We start from the raw sequence: 16242 nt of genomic DNA, 5'->3' as shown, positions 1-16242 counted from the left end.
TGGGCTGCAGGAGAAGAGAGTCTCTGTGGAGGTGTGGGCTGCAGGAGGAGAGACAGTCTCTGTGGAGGTGTGGCCTGCAAGAGAGCACAGCTGTGGAGTGGCAGCAGTTGCAGGGCCAAATGAGTTCAGAGCTGCTCAAGACCCCAACATAAGGACAGCAATAATCAGCTGTTTACTGCCAGCCTAGCGAGGAACATTTCCATGAAAATCTGTTGTGTAAGAAGGTCGTGGAGTAGAGCTGCTCGAAATTGTCAACAGGCAGTGCCTCATTAAACAACTGGGACGTGCAAGTCATGTGACTAAACAATAAACACGCACAGCCCTAAACACGGGGAGAGTGAGTTAGGAGTTTCCTGCAGGAAAGGAGCCCCATACGGGACATCTCACAGGTCGTGCTGGTGCAGGAGACCTGAGCTACATGAGTCTGGACTCACCCTGCAACAGGACACGTATGCTCCATGCAAACACACAGGCAAGCTCCCCGTGACTGTAGAGCAGAGCCTCCTCGGCTCCTTGTTCTCTGCTTGCTCACTCTACTCTATGGCCTCTAACCTACTGACTCTTCCTATGGTGTCATCAATAAGGCCCAAAGTGGGCCCAGGGAGATGGCGCAGAGGATAAAGATATCTGCTACCAGGCAGATGACCTGAGTTCCAGCTTTGGGGCGCATATGGTGGAAGGAGAGAACCGACTTCCTTAAGCTGAGGAAGTCTTAACTCCTCAACCCCCACAAGTGTGCCCCAGCAAGCATGTACCCATATACAAACACGTGGACACAAAACAAATAAAAACCTACTAAGAAAGAAGTGACTGCAGAGACAGCTCTGTGGTTAAGATCAATCTCTGCTCTTCCAAAGGTTGTTTTCAGTTCCCAGTGGCTCATCAGGCGGTTCAGAACTACCTCTAGCAGAAACTCTAGTTCCAGGGGATCCAACACCCTCTTCTATACTCCACAGACACCTGCCCATTAGACAGCATCAGACTCCCAGGAACTGGAGCTACGGGTGGCTGTGAGTCCATTTGTCAGGCCAGCCCAAGCCAGACCGTGAGATGCTGCCTCAAAGACAGCAAGGTCTAGGGATGCACATGGCAGCAGAGCACCTGCCCGAGTGCCTGAGGGTCTGGGCACAACCCCCAGCACCGTAAAACAAACAAACCTCCTGAGACTGGCAGGCATGGAGAGCCGCACCTGTCCAACTACCACGGGGTAGGCTAACTTAAGTAGATCCTAACTTAAGGCGAGCCTGGGCTACATAGCAAATTCTGAAGCTAGCCAGAATTATATTGTAAGACTCTCTTCAAAAGAAAACCTGAGCCAGGTGCCCACCAGTAAACCAAGCACTTGGCAGGTGGTGAAAGCAAGGGGGAGGCAGGCCAGGGGGAACAACACAGACGCTAGTTCAGAACACCTAGCCCAGACACCGTATCCAAAACAGACGCACTCAGAGGTGGAATGTAGCCTAGAAATAAAGTTCTTGCCAAACACCCAATGACACTGGGCTCTAGCCCAATAAAAATGAAGTTGTGTTTGACAAGGGCACATTCTAGTATATGTAAAAAAAAAGTGACTACAGGAGACCTAGCTACCTAAGGGAAACTGAGGTTGGTTATCTCACAGAGCCCACCTGAGAGGATTTCTGCTGACCAAGCCTGAGTCAACTTAAGCATCAAAATAATATTAGCTTATAAGTCATAAAATCAATTGGACACTACAGAATACACACGAACACACTATGAGCCTAACAAGAATGGACACTCAAAGACTTTCAAAGTTCTTTCTTATTAAATGTTTAGTATTAAAAAATATAGAGAGAGTGACTTTGACTAAAGCTCCCTAATCGAACACAAAACAGACCTCAGCAAGCACTCAAACCATAAAAAAACGATTATTTTTATTCTTTCTGTGTGTGAGTGTTTCCCGGAATGTATGTCTGTCCAGCACATGCATGGAGTGCTGGCAGGGGTCAGACGAGAGCTTTCCCCTCTCTGAGACTGGAATTCTACACATTGTTGAGAGTCACCTGGGTGCTGGGAATCAAACCTAGGTCTTCCGGTGCATTTCACACTGAGCCATCTCTCCAGCCCTCATAAAATTTAAACTTAGAATACATACCTTCTGAAGATGCAGTGCAATGCTCAACAATCCAGGTATATTTTCCCATACAGCAGAGTGAGCAGGAGATTAACAAAAGCAGCTGTGTTAGAAAATGCCATAGTTACTGCCACACCCAGTGTGCAGGACACTGACCTGTACCGCTGGAAGTCTCCGTGCCGTAAGCCATGCTGCTGCTGGGACTCCTTAATGATCTGCAGAACTACAGGGGAGATAAGGAAAAGCTTACAGCAGTAAGAAGCCAGCAGGCCAAGCGCTGCACTGACAGCACACTCAACTTATGGTGGAACCCAAGGATGTTAACCACAGATCCTTTTGTAACTTTCCAACAGTCACCTTAACAAAGGACAAGGCTAAGTCTGTACTTTGTGAACTGTCCCAACTGTTACTATTTTCAGACAGAAAGGGAGGACAGTACTGGTATGGAGTCTCAAACCCAGCAGATCAAATAAAGCTGCGCTGTTCTAAATGCTGCCTCTGAGGTATCCACCCAGATCTCACACGTCACTCATTCAAACAGACTGCAGATATAAATGTCAGGTACTAACTACACAGCTATATGCCGCCACCAGTGCTTGCCAAATTTAACTTCCCAACAGCTGTAACGCTTCCAAAAATCTATGATCGGCATGTATCAACCAAGATATACCAATTTCCATAAAAAAAAAAAAAAAAACCAAACCAAGTGTTTCTTCTTCCTGGGCATACTAGCATGTGGTAAGAACAGTATTACCAGAGCAAAAAGCAAAATATGAATCCACGAGAATTTACACACATAAAAACCCTACATGTTTTATTTCAGAAATTCCTGTAACCATCTCTATTAGATACACATCTCAAAAAGCTACTACAAAGGACTCCAGCAATGGCATATGCCTCTAATCTCAGCACTCAGAAGGAACAGCGGTGAGAAGCAGTTCAAGGCCAGACTGGGCTACGCAGCCAAACTTTGTCTCAGAAACAAACAAACACACTGGCTGGAGAGATGGCTCAGTGGTTAACAGCACTTGCTGCTCTTCCAGAGGAATCCAGGTTCAACTCCCAGCACCCACGTGGAGGTGCTTAACATCTGTAACTCCAGTTCCAGGGGACCCACATGTTCTTCAGGCCTTTGTGAGTACCAGGTACACATGTGATATACAACCATGCAGGCAAACACACACTTAAAAAAAAAAGTATTTAAAATAACACGTAAAACCAAAAAGGCCACATACTAATATTGTAACCACACAAATGATACATAAACTAATGCAAGCTGGAACATGATTATGAGGGTTGGGGAGATTGCTCAGCTGGTAAAGAACCTGCTGTTAGCAATCATGAAGTCATGAGTTGGGATTTCCTAGAACCCATGTAAAAAGCCCATACTGTTGTTTGCACAGGTAATCCCAAAGTTGGGATGGCAAGAGTCGGAAAGATCCCTGGAGCCTACTGCCCATAGTCTATCCCAGGTAGTGAACTCCACTTTTGGTAAGAAACCCCGTATCAAAATAAAGGTAGAGAACTAGGAAGACGATATTGACCTGTGACCTGCACGCACAGCACCGGTGCTTACACCGACACCCATACCCATGCGGACTCGGACACTCAAAAAAAAGTAATTCCTCCAGTTCCTCGAGAAGAGTCCAATAAGATAAAATGCCTTACAGACCTACTTTAAAAAACTATATACATGATATTAACAAACTAACTTATATTCAAAACAGGTAAATAGCTTTTCCGGAGAGCACTCTACCTCCATTTTCAAAGCATCTGGCTGTTTTATTATCCAGTATACAACAGCTGTCCGACAACAGCCCTACGCCGAAATGTTAAGGTTGCAGTTTCCTCTCCACAGTCAGGTGGCTCAAGGTACCAACTAAGAGTTCTGCCAGGTGGGCAGAGTGTCAATCCCAGCTCAGCCCTCCAACTGGACATCAGAGGGGCAACAGAAAGAAATCTGCCCAACATCTCTACACCACTTGCAAAAAAGCTCTGGAAAGCGAGGAGCTTGCGAGGAAAGACCGGTCGAGAGGCAAACCATGGACACGGTAATGCCGAAAGTGAAGAGCAAGAGAAACGGCCCCCCTCGGCCTCCGCTGCCCAGGTGCCGGCACCGGCTGCCTCTCCCGCCCCCAGCCCTCCAGATCGACACGTAGTCATTGCGAGTTAGGCCACTGCTATAGGATACTCTCCAAACTCAGGCTGTCCCCGAACTCTTTGTTTGCCTTCGATCCGGCTGAAGGGCGTTCGTTTTCTTTATTCTCGTCTCCTCCGGCACTGCGTCCACCACCGCTCCCTCCGCCGCCGCTGCCGCCGCTTCCACCACCACCACTACTACCACCCGGGATCTGCTTCTCAGCAGCCATCTTGCCCCCGAGCCGCAAAGCAGGATGGGATGGAGCAGGCGAGACGACCAGCAGTGGGAGAGAGCGGCACCTTCCTGGCCAGGCCGATGGTACACTGACGGACTCCACCGCCGAACGCGGTTTTTTCCAGTACTTTTGCGGCGTGTTAGTGTGCGCCTGCGCGTCCCGCGTTGACCTAGTGGCTCCAGCTAGGTCTCGGCGTTCCTGAGGAATAGCCTCCGTCCAAGTCCTTCAAGGGTGGAAGGACCCGAGAAAGACCACCTCGGACATTCCTACACGCAGAGAGTGGTAATGCACGCCTTTAATCCTGTACCGGGGAGGCTGCGGCTGGAGGATTGCCTCAAGTTGAGGTCAGTCTGAGCTGCACAGTTAGACCTTATTTCAAAACAAAAAAAAAAAAAAAAGGAGAGGAAAAAAATAGCGAAAGTTTAAACACTTCGGATTCTTGATTGTAAATCTGAAAAAGAGGTTCCCCATTCTAGGGAACGACTGGTTTGTATATAACCGCTTACACAATTTTTTTTTACCCTGAGGTTGTTGGTCAAAAGCACGGGCCTCGGACAGAAGGCAATGTCCCCAATTAGAGCTTGAGACCCGTGGCTTCGTCTAGATTGTGTGACCATTCAAAGATGATTTTTATGAGTCTTTGCGGTCGGGCACGCCAGGAGTCTCAATCCTCTGCCAATCACCGTAGGTGCAAAGATGCTGGGCGTGTATCTGCCCCTTGTGTTATTAAAGTAGGTTGCAAAAAAGAAAAAAATTATGTCTACACACCTTCCCCCCATCGGAGTTCGGAAACCAACTCGTGTGGAATATGTAGTTCTCGAGCAAAAGCATCAAGAGAGACTGGACCTGGACAGATGGCTCAGTGGTTAGGAATACTGGTTGCTCTTGCAAGAGGATCTGGGTTTAATTTTTAGCACACAAATGGTGGCTCAAAACCATCTAGAATTCCAGTCCTAGCGGATCAAACCCCCTTCTGGACTCCTAGTGCACACTACACACATGTACACAGACATACATGTAGACAGAAAATTCATATACATTTAAAAAAAAAACAAAAATAAAGGTTAACATTTTTGGAAAAAGAAAATGAGACAAACTGTCTCCAGAAAGTGGAAGGCAAAAACTAAGTCAAACCACTTCCAAAAAGTGGTCCTCTGACTTAAACCCACATACTGAGCTGTGAAGCATGGGCCTGCATGCATGCATGCATGCACTCACACACACACCGTACACACATGAACACACACAACTAAACAGATGGCTCAGCAGGAAAAAAGCCTTGCCATATAAGTTTTTTTTTGTTTTTGTTTTTGTTTTTTTTTTTTTTGTAGATTATATTAAAGGAAGGTTTATTGGAAAGCTGCTCTCTGTCAGGTGAGTTCACTGGCTCCAAGGACTGAGGCCAGGGGAGTTGCCATAGGGAAAGGGGGAAGGGAAGTGATGGTTAAAACCAGGAATAAATAATATCTTAGTTATTACTTAGGTTTTGTTTTGTTTTGTTTTTCGAGACAGGACTTCTCTGTGTAGCCCTGGCTGTCTTGGAACTCACTCTGTAGACCAGGCTGACCTTGAACTCAGAAATCCACCTGCCTCTGCCTCCCAAGTGCTGAGATTAAAGGCATGAGCCACCACTGCCCGGCTTACTTAGGGTTTCTACTGATGTGATAAAACATTGTGGTGGTTGAATAGGTTTGGCCTATTGGTTGGTGTTTGAATGGTTGGACAGGAGGAGTAGCACTTTTAGGAGGTGCGGCCTTGTTGGAAGTGTGTCACTGTGGATGTGGGTTTCGAGGTCTCTGCTCAAGCTCACCCAGTATGGAATTAGAGCCTCCTACTAGCTGCCTGCAGAAGACAGTCCCCTTCTGGTCCCTTATGATCAAGATGTAGAACTCTTGGCTCCTCCAGCCCCAAGTAGGCCTGCATGCTGCTGTGCTTCCCACCATGATGATAACGGACTAAAGCTCTGAAACTGTAAGTCAGCCCTAATTAAATGTTTGCCTTTATAATAGTCACCTTGGTCATGGTGTCTCTTCACAGTGATGAAACTCTAAGGCAAATGTCATGACCAAAAGCAGCTTGGAGAGGAAAGAGTTTATTTTTCATCTCTCCGCTCTCAGGTAACAAATAGTCCATCACTGAGAGAAGTCAGGACGGGAGCTCAAGGGAGAATCTGGAGGCAGGAACTGAAGCAGAAGCCACTGAGGAATGCTACCTATTGGCTCACTCATTTCTTCTAAGATCCAGAACCAACACCATCTCCAGTGAGCTGGTACCTCTCAAGTTAATCACTAATTAAGAAAAATGCTCTACACTCTTGCCAACAGGCCAATCGTATGAAGTCATTGTCTTAAATATGAGTTCCCTCTGGGGCTGGAGAGGTGGCTCAGCAGTTAAGAGCACTGGCTGCTCTTTCAGAGATCATGAGTTCAATTCCCAGCAACCACATGGTGGCTCACAACCATCTGTAATGGAGTTCAATGCCCTCTTCTGGTGTGTCTGAAGACAGCTACAGTGTACTAATACATAAAATAAATAAATCTTAAAAGAAAAAAAAGAGTTTCCTCTACCTAGCTATGTCAAGTTGACAAAATCAGACATCATTATATATATATGAAGCAAGTTGGGCCGTGGTGGGCATAGCTTCAATGCCAGCCCTCGGAAGGCAGAGGCAAGTTCGAGGCCAGACTGATCTACAGAGTGAGTTCCAGGACAGCCAGGGCTTTACAGAAAAACCCTGTCTCGAAAAACAAACAAACAAGAATATAAATAGATAAAAGTTTCTTAAATATCTAGCCCACTTAAATGAAAAGATGTTGCATAACCTTGCGATGTTATTGTTACTTAGCCATAAAAAGAAAAGGAATGCTAACCATATCATGGCATGGGTGAACCCTGAGGATGTTGTAATAACAGTATGTGAACAGAGCCAGATGCCAAAGAGCTCATATTTTGTGATTCTATGTATATGACATGCCTGGATTGGGACAATACCTAGATTATAAAGATCAACGCTTGCCGGAGGCTCAGGGTGAGTTTAGGAGGATGCAGAGGTGACCCGTAAAGTGGGGAGAGAAATGTGCAAAACATTACGTATCATATCACACACGTCATGATGGATCCTTTCCCAAAACAAACAAGACTATAACATGCACGTGTGAGTGTGACGATTGTCACCCAACTCCATGACTATACCGAGAACCAAGCAAATGCTTTCGACAAGCAGGTGGCATAGTGTGACCATGGCACTTAAGGGAAGCTGTCGGAGAGGAGAGAGCAGGTATGTTACTGTTTTCAAAGCCCTTCAGCACCTCCTCACACTCCTGCATTCAATGGCACTATCCTCAGACTGGAAAAAGACGGGAGCCAGGGACGCTGCTTAGCTAAACTGCTTTTCTGCCATGCATGGAGTCTTGGATCTGAGCCCCAGCAACACATGAACCAGGCCTGAAGCTTTTGGGAGGTGGAGGCAGGAAGATCAAAAGTTCAAGATCTTTGGCTGCATAGCAAGTTCCAGGCCAACCTGGCTACAGTCAGTCAGTCAATCAATGGCTGGAGAGACAGCTCAGTCGGTAGTTAAGAGCACTTGTTGCCCTTGCAAATGACCCAGGTTCAATTCCCAGCATCCACACAATGGCTTACACCCATTTGTAACTCCCGTTCTAGGGAAATTAGTGCCTTCTCTGCCCTCATGTGGCACATAACGTATATATGCAGGCAAAATATTCACATATGAAATATCTAAAAAAAAAAAATTAAAAGGGGGGGGCAGCTGGAGTGATGGCTCAGTGGTTAAGAGGACTGGCCGGTCTTCCAGAGGACCAGGTTCAATTCCCAGCACCCATATGGCAGCTCACAACTGTCTTGTGGCTTCAGTTCAGAGGGTCTGATATCCTCAGACAGACATACATACAAGTAAAACAGTAGTGTACACAAAATAAAAATAAAATTCTAATTTAAAAATAAGTAAATAAAAAGTGGTCAGGGAACAGGGCAGGAAAGATAGCTCAGACTTCAAGAATACTTACTGTTCTTGCAGAGGACCCAGGCTCTGTCCTTAACACCCACTCCAGTGGTTCACAATAAACTCAACTCCAATTTCAGGGGTCGTGAGTCTTCTGGCCTCCACAGTCACCACATGCAGACAGTGTACATACAGACAAGCAGACATATACCCGTCATTAAAAATATCAGGCCAGGCAGGGTAGCACACATCTTTCATTTTAGCACTTGGGAGGCAGAGGCAGGAGGATGTCTAAGTTGGAGGGCAGCCTGATCTATAAAGTGAGTTCCAGAACATCCAGGATGACACAGAAAAGACCCTGCCTCTTTTAATTATAAAGATTTTTTTTTCAGCTGAGGAATAGTGACATGTCTTTAATCCCAGCACTTGGGAGGCAGAGGCATGTGGATCTCTGTGAGTTCCAGACTAGCCTGGTCTACAGAGTGAGTTCCAGGATAGCCAGGACTACACAGACAAATCCTGTCTTTTCTTTTTAATATTTATTTATTTTATGTATATGAGTACACTGTCATGATGTCTTCAGACACACCAGAAAAGGGCGTTGGACTCCATTACAGCTGGTTGTGAGCCACCATGTGGTTGTTGGGAATTGAACTCAGGACCTCTGGAAGAGCAGTCAGTGCCCTTAACCACTGAGCCATCCCTCCAGCCCCACAACTCTTTTTTTTTTTTTTTAAAAGGATATTTGCCCTTACCTCTTACCACTTTTCTTACTCATTCAATTGAGCCAGCCATGACTTAGGAACCCACCATATTCCTACAGTAGAGCATCTTTCCTTCCTGCTCCCTCTTTCTGTATCTCTCCCCACCCCCACTCCAGTTACTGGGTTGTTGTTTCCTCACCGTTATACCTATGTTCAAATGTTTGGTTGTGGGTTTTTTGTTTCATTTTCTTGTTTTCTTTTTGACAGTGTCTCATTGTTTTATCCGGGCTGGCTTTGAACTTCTGGACTCAGATGGTCCTCTGCCTCTACTTGGACCCCTAAGTAGCTAAGACTAGAGATTTATGTCATCACATCCAGCTAAATTATGTTTTTCTGCAATAAGGATATGACTTGGTGGTACAGGGCTTACCACGAATGCCTGGGGCCCTGGATTCAATCCCCATGGGACACACATATGTTGACAAATAATGTCACATTCTTTTTTTTCTTTTCTTTATTTTTATTTTTGACAATGCCTTCCTTTGTAGCCCATGTTGGCCTCTAACTCACTCTGTAGCCCAGGCTATCCTCTAGCTCATCCACCTGCCTCTACATCCTGAGTGCTGGGACCAAAGATGAGTGTGCACCACCACACTTGGAACACCCTCAGCCCTCTCAAGACTGGATTTCACTGCGTGGCTCAGGCTGGCCTACAACTCACTCTACAGCCCAGGGTGGCCTTGAACTTGCAGTTCTCTCATTGCAGCCTCCAGAGTGCTGGCATTACGTGTCTGAGTCAACAAAGCCCACTTTCAGGAAAAGAACAATCATGGCTAAGACCTGAATCCTTTTTAAAGATTTATTTAGCTGGCAGTGGTGGCGCATGCCTTTAATCCCAGCACTTGGGAGGCAGAGGCAGGTGGATTTCTGAGTTTGAGGCCGACCTGGTCTACAGAGTGAGTTCCAGGACAGCCAGGACTCCACAGAGAAACCCTGTCTCCAAAAAAACAAAAAACAAAAACAAAACAAAACAAAAAAAGATTTATTTTTTATTGATATGAGTACACTGTCCCTGTCTTCAGACACACACTAGAAGAGGGCATCGGATCCCATTAGAGATGGTTGTGAGTCACCATGTGGTTGCTGGGAATTGAACTCAAGACCTCTAGAAGAGCAGTCAGTGCTCTTAACCGCTGAGCCATCTCTCCAGCCCTGATTTTTTAAAAAAGATTTATTTAGTTATTTTATATGAGTACACTGTAGCTGTCTTCAGACACACCAGAAGAGGGCATCAGATCCCATTACAGATGGTTGTGAGCTACCATGTGGTTGCTGGGACTTGAACTCAGGACCTCTGGAAGAGCAGTCAGTGCTCTTAACCGCTGAGTCAGCTCTCTATCCTCCCCCACACCACCCCCACTACCTTTTTTTTTTTAAATAAAGATTGAACGGTTTACACTAACAAACTAGTTTCTAGTCTTACACTTCCCTGTATTTGATTTATTTGTGCAGGGTGTGTGTGTGTGTGTGTATTTGTGTGTGCGTGTGTGTGTGCGCACCTTTGTGAGTATATGTGCATCACATTTATTTAGGAGCCCATGGAGCAGAAGAGGGAATCAAACCTCCTGGAACTGGAGTTAGAGGAAGCTGTGGGTGCTGACATGTGGGTGCTGGGAACCGAACCTGGGTCCTCTGCATAAGCAGCAAGTGCTCTTAACAGCTGAGCCTTTTCCCAACCCTTGTAATACTTCTTACTTCATACTTCTTTGAAGGCAGTGTTTCCAGCCATTCCATTCCAGACAAGGGAAGCGAGGGTCACAGACAGGGTGGTAGTAGTACATATTCAGTGAACTTCTGGTTAAGATGGAGGGAAAATACTCAACAGATGAAAACTTCCATTCTGGCTAGGCATGGTGGTGCATGGCTAATAATCCCAGCACCACAGACTGATGCAGAAGCGTGAGTCAGGACAAATCTGGGGTCCACAGAGACATTCAGTCTCAAAATAAGAAAAACAAAACAAAACAAAAAACCCTCCTTTCTGCCTCCTCTGGGTTGCTCTCTGGAGTTCCTGTGTGGCAGGCTGAGGTATTCCAAGGAAATAGAAATGGGAGAGGCATAGAAAGTATGACCGGTCATTCCACTTTGCTGGTTGTGTGTTTGGGGGCTGGGGGTGAGGGGCGCAACCACAGCGCCACTAATCGGTGTCAGCCCCTTCATTCCGAGTAATGGGGTGGATCTCTCTTAAAGGCGCCCCATATCCGGCGCGCACCCTGTTCCCTCCACCACTCCAGGGGCAGTGCGACAAGCCAGTGAGCGACTCAAATCTAAAGCAGAGCGCGTCCCAGGACTTGAGTGCGGGAGGCGAACGAAGCCAGGGTCATTCGACAGCACCTCTCTCGGCTGCAGGCCGGAGCGGGGTACCATCCTACACCCTGGGTGCTCGCTCCTCCTCCCGTCCCCCGCGCACTCCTGCTCTGGCTCTTGGAGCTCGGCAGTCTCGCTGGGGCGCTGCAGCGAGGGAGCTGCGCCTGCACCAAGACCGGGACGGCTGCGGGAGCTCCAGCTGCGTCCGCTTTGGTGACACCATGAACGGATCAGGCAGCCAGGGGTCGGAGGACAGGAGCCAAGAAGGCGGTGGCGGCGGCTGGCAGCCCGAGGCGGTCCTCGTTCCCCTGTTTTTCACGCTCATCTTCCTCGTGGGCACCGTGGGCAACACGCTGGTGCTGGCGGTGCTGCTGCGTGGCGGCCAGGCGGTCAGCACCACCAACCTGTTCATCCTCAACCTGGGCGTGGCCGACCTGTGTTTTATCCTGTGCTGCGTGCCTTTCCAGGCCACCATCTACACCCTGGACGACTGGGTGTTTGGCTCACTGCTCTGCAAGGCCGTTCATTTCCTCATCTTCCTCACTATGAACGCCAGCAGCTTCACGCTGGCCGCCGTCTCCCTGGACAGGTGAGTGAACATTCTGTTGTGTCTGAGAACTGGGTACCTAGGTAGGAGTTTGGGCTGGAGTCGCTCCGCAGGGATCCAGAAGGGATGCGCAGAGTGGGTGAGAACACAGAAATTACAAAGTGGCCGGAGGCGGTGAAACGAAAGGTGAAAGGGTGAGACTCAGTGACTAAGGGTGTCCCTCCATTAAGTCGGTCCTCGAACCTCGACGGCGGGAGAAATCAGTTCTCTGGGGTCTTTATATTATTATTGCTTGAGCTGTGTCTATGAAACATTGCAGTACTCAGACCAGAGCTGGCGCGCAAGTAACTTCCCAGTATCCAGATGCTAATTGAGAGCGGCAGAGAAGCATCTGCTTCTTGGCACCGAGCTCAGTACCTGGAGCATTGTCTGGCGCCTTAGGCTTAGGACTGGGTTGTGCTTTGGGGAGACCCATGCTGAAGTCTAAGGGAACGTGGGTGAGGGATCCTACCTGACACCCAAAGCCCTCCAGGCCAAGGCTCCCCGCCCAGAGACGCTAGCGGTTTGATGCTCCTTCCCTAGCTAAAGGACCCAGAAAGAGAAACTTTCAGAATGCCCTGAAGGGATTTTGACTAGAAAAGACACTAGAAATAGGTCCTGGGGAGGACATCGTGGTCCGCTGTCGCTTTCCTTAGTTCCCTACCTGTTCACATCACTTGGACCTTCTCACAGAAGAGCGGTGAAGAGAGGCTGTGGTCCTCATTCTCCTCTGGTTTCCACTGAGTGCAGCTTTCTTTAGGGATTTCCTTGTTGTAGTTTGACCCAAGCCTTCTCCAGGTTGTCTGTCAGAGCTTCAGGTACTAGGGATCTGCCTCCCTCAGTTGTCACGAGAGGATGATAATCACTGCCCCCAGAAGTCCAGGCAGATTCTACAACTTTTAGTCTTCGGTGGTTTGGGAGTGCTCTTTCGCGTGGAGTAGGTCGGTGGCCACATTCCCAGAGTTGGCCTAGCAGTGAATCCTCTCGCTTACCTGACGCCCCCCCCCCACTCTGTCCCCACAGGTATCTGGCCATTCGCTACCCGCTGCACTCCCGAGAGCTGCGCACACCTCGAAACGCGCTGGCGGCCATCGGGCTCATCTGGGGGCTAGCACTGCTCTTCTCCGGGCCCTACCTGAGCTACTACCAGCAGTCGCAGCTGGCCAACCTGACGGTGTGCCACCCAGCATGGAGCGCACCTCGACGTCGCGCCATGGACCTCTGCACCTTCGTCTTTAGCTACCTGTTGCCAGTGCTGGTCCTCAGCCTGACCTATGCGCGCACCCTGCGCTACCTGTGGCGCACAGTGGACCCAGTGGCTGCGGGCTCAGGTTCCCAGCGCGCCAAGCGTAAGGTGACACGGATGATCGTCATTGTGGCGGTGCTCTTCTGCCTCTGTTGGATGCCCCACCACACACTTATCCTCTGCGTGTGGTTTGGTCGCTTCCCGCTCACGCGTGCCACTTACGCGCTGCGCATCCTTTCACACCTAATTTCTTATGCCAATTCGTGTGTCAACCCCATCGTTTATGCTCTGGTCTCCAAGCATTTCCGCAAAGGTTTCCGAAAAATCTGCGCGGGCTTGCTGCGCCGTGCCCCGAGGCGAGCTTCCGGCCGAGTGTGCATCCTGGAGCCTGGGAACCATAGTGGCAGTATGCTGGAACAGGAGTCCACAGCCCTGACACAGGCGAACGAGGCAGCTGGGCCCCTTGTCCCAGCACCCACACTTCCTAACTGCACAGCTTCTTAGAAGCCTCTCCATCCAGCCTGTTAAAGGACAGCTTCTGTACAGTGTGACCTGAGGACACCTGAGAGTTATGCTTGGATGTTACAGGGTTACAGCTAAAGACTGAGGATTATTCGGGACCTTCTGTTATTAAACTGCACAGGTTGCTAGAGTGGTGACACTTCAATCCCAGCACTCGGGAAGTGGGAGCAGGAGCAGGACCAAAGCCAGCCATCGAGTTTGAGGCCTGCTTAAACTACCTGAGATCCAGTTTGAACAAGAATAAAAAATTTAAAAGGCTCAAACCATTTCATATGCTTTGATGCGTGTAGGACTTCTGTGGCAAAACCCCAAACCCCAGTGTAAAAAGTCTCTGGGACTTGACAGGGTGAAGGACGGTTCTCAGTGCAGGGTGCTTAGCTTAACTACTATAGGACAGCAGCGTCAACAGAGAGTGACTATGATGGTTCTTAGCCTATGGATTCAGTGGTGCCTAACATGCGGTCACCCAGAGGTGCTAGTTGTTCATTTATCACTAAGTCATCAGCCAATTCATGTGATCAAGACAAGCAATACATTTGAGTAGGTTGAAGTTGATTGACAGACAACAGGAATGACTTGTGTTTCTGTTTTAGTTTATCCACGTACAAGTTCAGGAGGGCTCTCATGGGCTACTTGCTCCCTGGAGCCTAAGTCTGGGCAGCCTGATTAGTGCTTCACTCCTGGCCTTGTTTATTTTGACCCTCCCTACACTCACCTGCAGCTGGGCAGGATCAAGTATCCAGCATCTTAATTTTTGCTTGTAAAAAGTCATCTTCCAGCAAGTTCCATTCCTCATACACTACCATGATTGATTCTAAGTTCATTTAGGTTGGGGCAAGCTGATTTGGCAGAACATGAGTGTCCCATGGTTTCACTCACAAGTCGGTCTCTATCTGTCCCTGAGTTCTTGAGTCAAGGCACTTTACATAAGATCAGAACAGTGTTTAAGGAGTAAAAGGGCAAAGACATCATCTCACATCATGGAGTGGACTGGCTTTGGTCACTAAAGCGCACAGCCTGCACCCCAACCCCAATTAGGGCCATGTAGAAGAGATAAAGAGGGGCTCGGGAGTTAAGAGCACTAGCTGCCCTTCCAGAGGTCCTGAGTTCAATTCCCAGCAACCATGGTGTGGCTCACAACCATCTGTGATGGGATCCAATGCCCTCTTCTGGCACACACCATATGTGCACACACAATACTTATACACAAATAAGTAAAATTCAAAAAAGAAACAAAGGCTTGTCTCATAGCACAATGTGTTCTGGATGCTGGAAATGGAACAGGAAGAGACACCCAGGCAGGTGCAGTAGCTGGGGCTGGGCTCTAAGCTTTATCTTTGGGTGTTTGTAGAACCGGGTGGGAGAAGGCATGCTTAGGCCAAGGCTTAGTCCTTGCACAGAGGCAGCTGCCCTGTGTCCACCATGTTTAATGTGGTGAATCCCCCGATGACGCAGGAAGGCACAGGACCCAGTGCCAAACTGGGGAGAGGGCAGAACTCAGCCTTGGCTAGTGCTTGGGCTTCCTGCTGCCTGTGACAGTAATCAACCCAATCTGATGTCCCCCTCCTCGAGGACATCCTGCAGTTCAGCGTCCTCTGTGTTGATGCTAAGGCTGGTAAGCCCCCACCTGGGGGAAGTAGGGGTGGGGCCCACACTCCAATGCATCAGCCTTCATCAACATACTAAGTTTAAGTACACATATATGTGGAAGATGAGGCTTCACTGGAGTCTTAGTGGGGCTGGCAAAACTGGGATCTGTCCTGTTCCAGCACAAGAATGGCCTGGACTCTGGCCATGGTGCTTCTCCCTGAAGGTTATGGGTGGACCAGGATGGCCATGTGAAGTTAACCTGGCCCTAACCACCACGACCAACTGCAACTTTGAGATCCTCCATTTTCCAGGTACCACAGTGACTGCAGCCTCAGTTTCTACCCTTTCAGCAACACTGGTACTCGCAGATCCTCGAGTGGGAGACTCGGTGGGACATCAGAGGGGAGGCTGGTCTCCAGTCCAGTCTGGTACAGGACTCTGTGGTCTAGTATACTAGTCCACTCCCCTCCACCCCATTGTGGTCTTAAGGCAGCAGAATGGCACCCAGAGCAGCACAGTTTCTCCATCTCCCAGCAAGTCCGTGCATCTCCAGTTCCCTAGGAGGATCTTCACCACCCTCCAGTGTCACAGCCACTCCACAGCAGCTGGCTCCTGTCAGCTTCACTTTCTGTCCACTTCAGTCTTTCTCCCCAGAACGACTGCTCTCCACAGCCAAGGCAGGCTACAGTGTCTGGGCCAGGAGTGCTTGATCCAGAGGCTCATTCCCAAAGGCAACTGAAGAGGAAGCCACCCAGTCATATGCCCAAACCCTCCAGATGTTGAACTGGTAAAGCACTTC

The 16242-nt window shown here is 48.6% G+C and overlaps 2 protein-coding genes across 2 annotated transcripts in view; one reads left to right on the top strand and one right to left on the bottom strand.

The window, feature by feature from the left end:
- The window catches only part of Srp68 (signal recognition particle 68), a 29736-nt gene extending 25170 nt beyond the window's left edge, over positions 1-4566 (bottom strand). Inside the window, exons 1-2 of the mRNA XM_028752835.1 lie at positions 4284-4566; positions 2249-2315 (exon numbers count right to left, since the gene is read on the bottom strand). Of these exons, the coding sequence (XP_028608668.1) occupies positions 2249-2315; positions 4284-4461 (245 nt within the window). The 5' untranslated portion in view covers positions 4462-4566. The remainder of the gene's footprint in view (positions 1-2248; positions 2316-4283) is intronic.
- A 6600-nt stretch (positions 4567-11166) lies between these two features.
- Positions 11167-14110, top strand: Galr2 (galanin receptor 2). Its single transcript, XM_028752968.1, has 2 exons — positions 11167-12088; positions 13109-14110. Exons 1-2 carry the CDS (start codon positions 11361-11363, stop codon positions 13833-13835), a joined length of 1455 nt encoding a protein of 484 aa, XP_028608801.1. The 5' UTR covers positions 11167-11360; the 3' UTR covers positions 13836-14110.
- Positions 14111-16242: the final 2132 nt, after the last annotated feature.

The sequence above is a fragment of the Grammomys surdaster genome, unplaced genomic scaffold, assembly GCF_004785775.1.
Source record: "Grammomys surdaster isolate TR1022 unplaced genomic scaffold, NIH_TR_1.0 125940, whole genome shotgun sequence".
Lineage (NCBI taxonomy): Eukaryota > Metazoa > Chordata > Mammalia > Rodentia > Muridae > Grammomys > Grammomys surdaster.
This window is presented reverse-complemented; position numbering and strand designations above follow the sequence as displayed.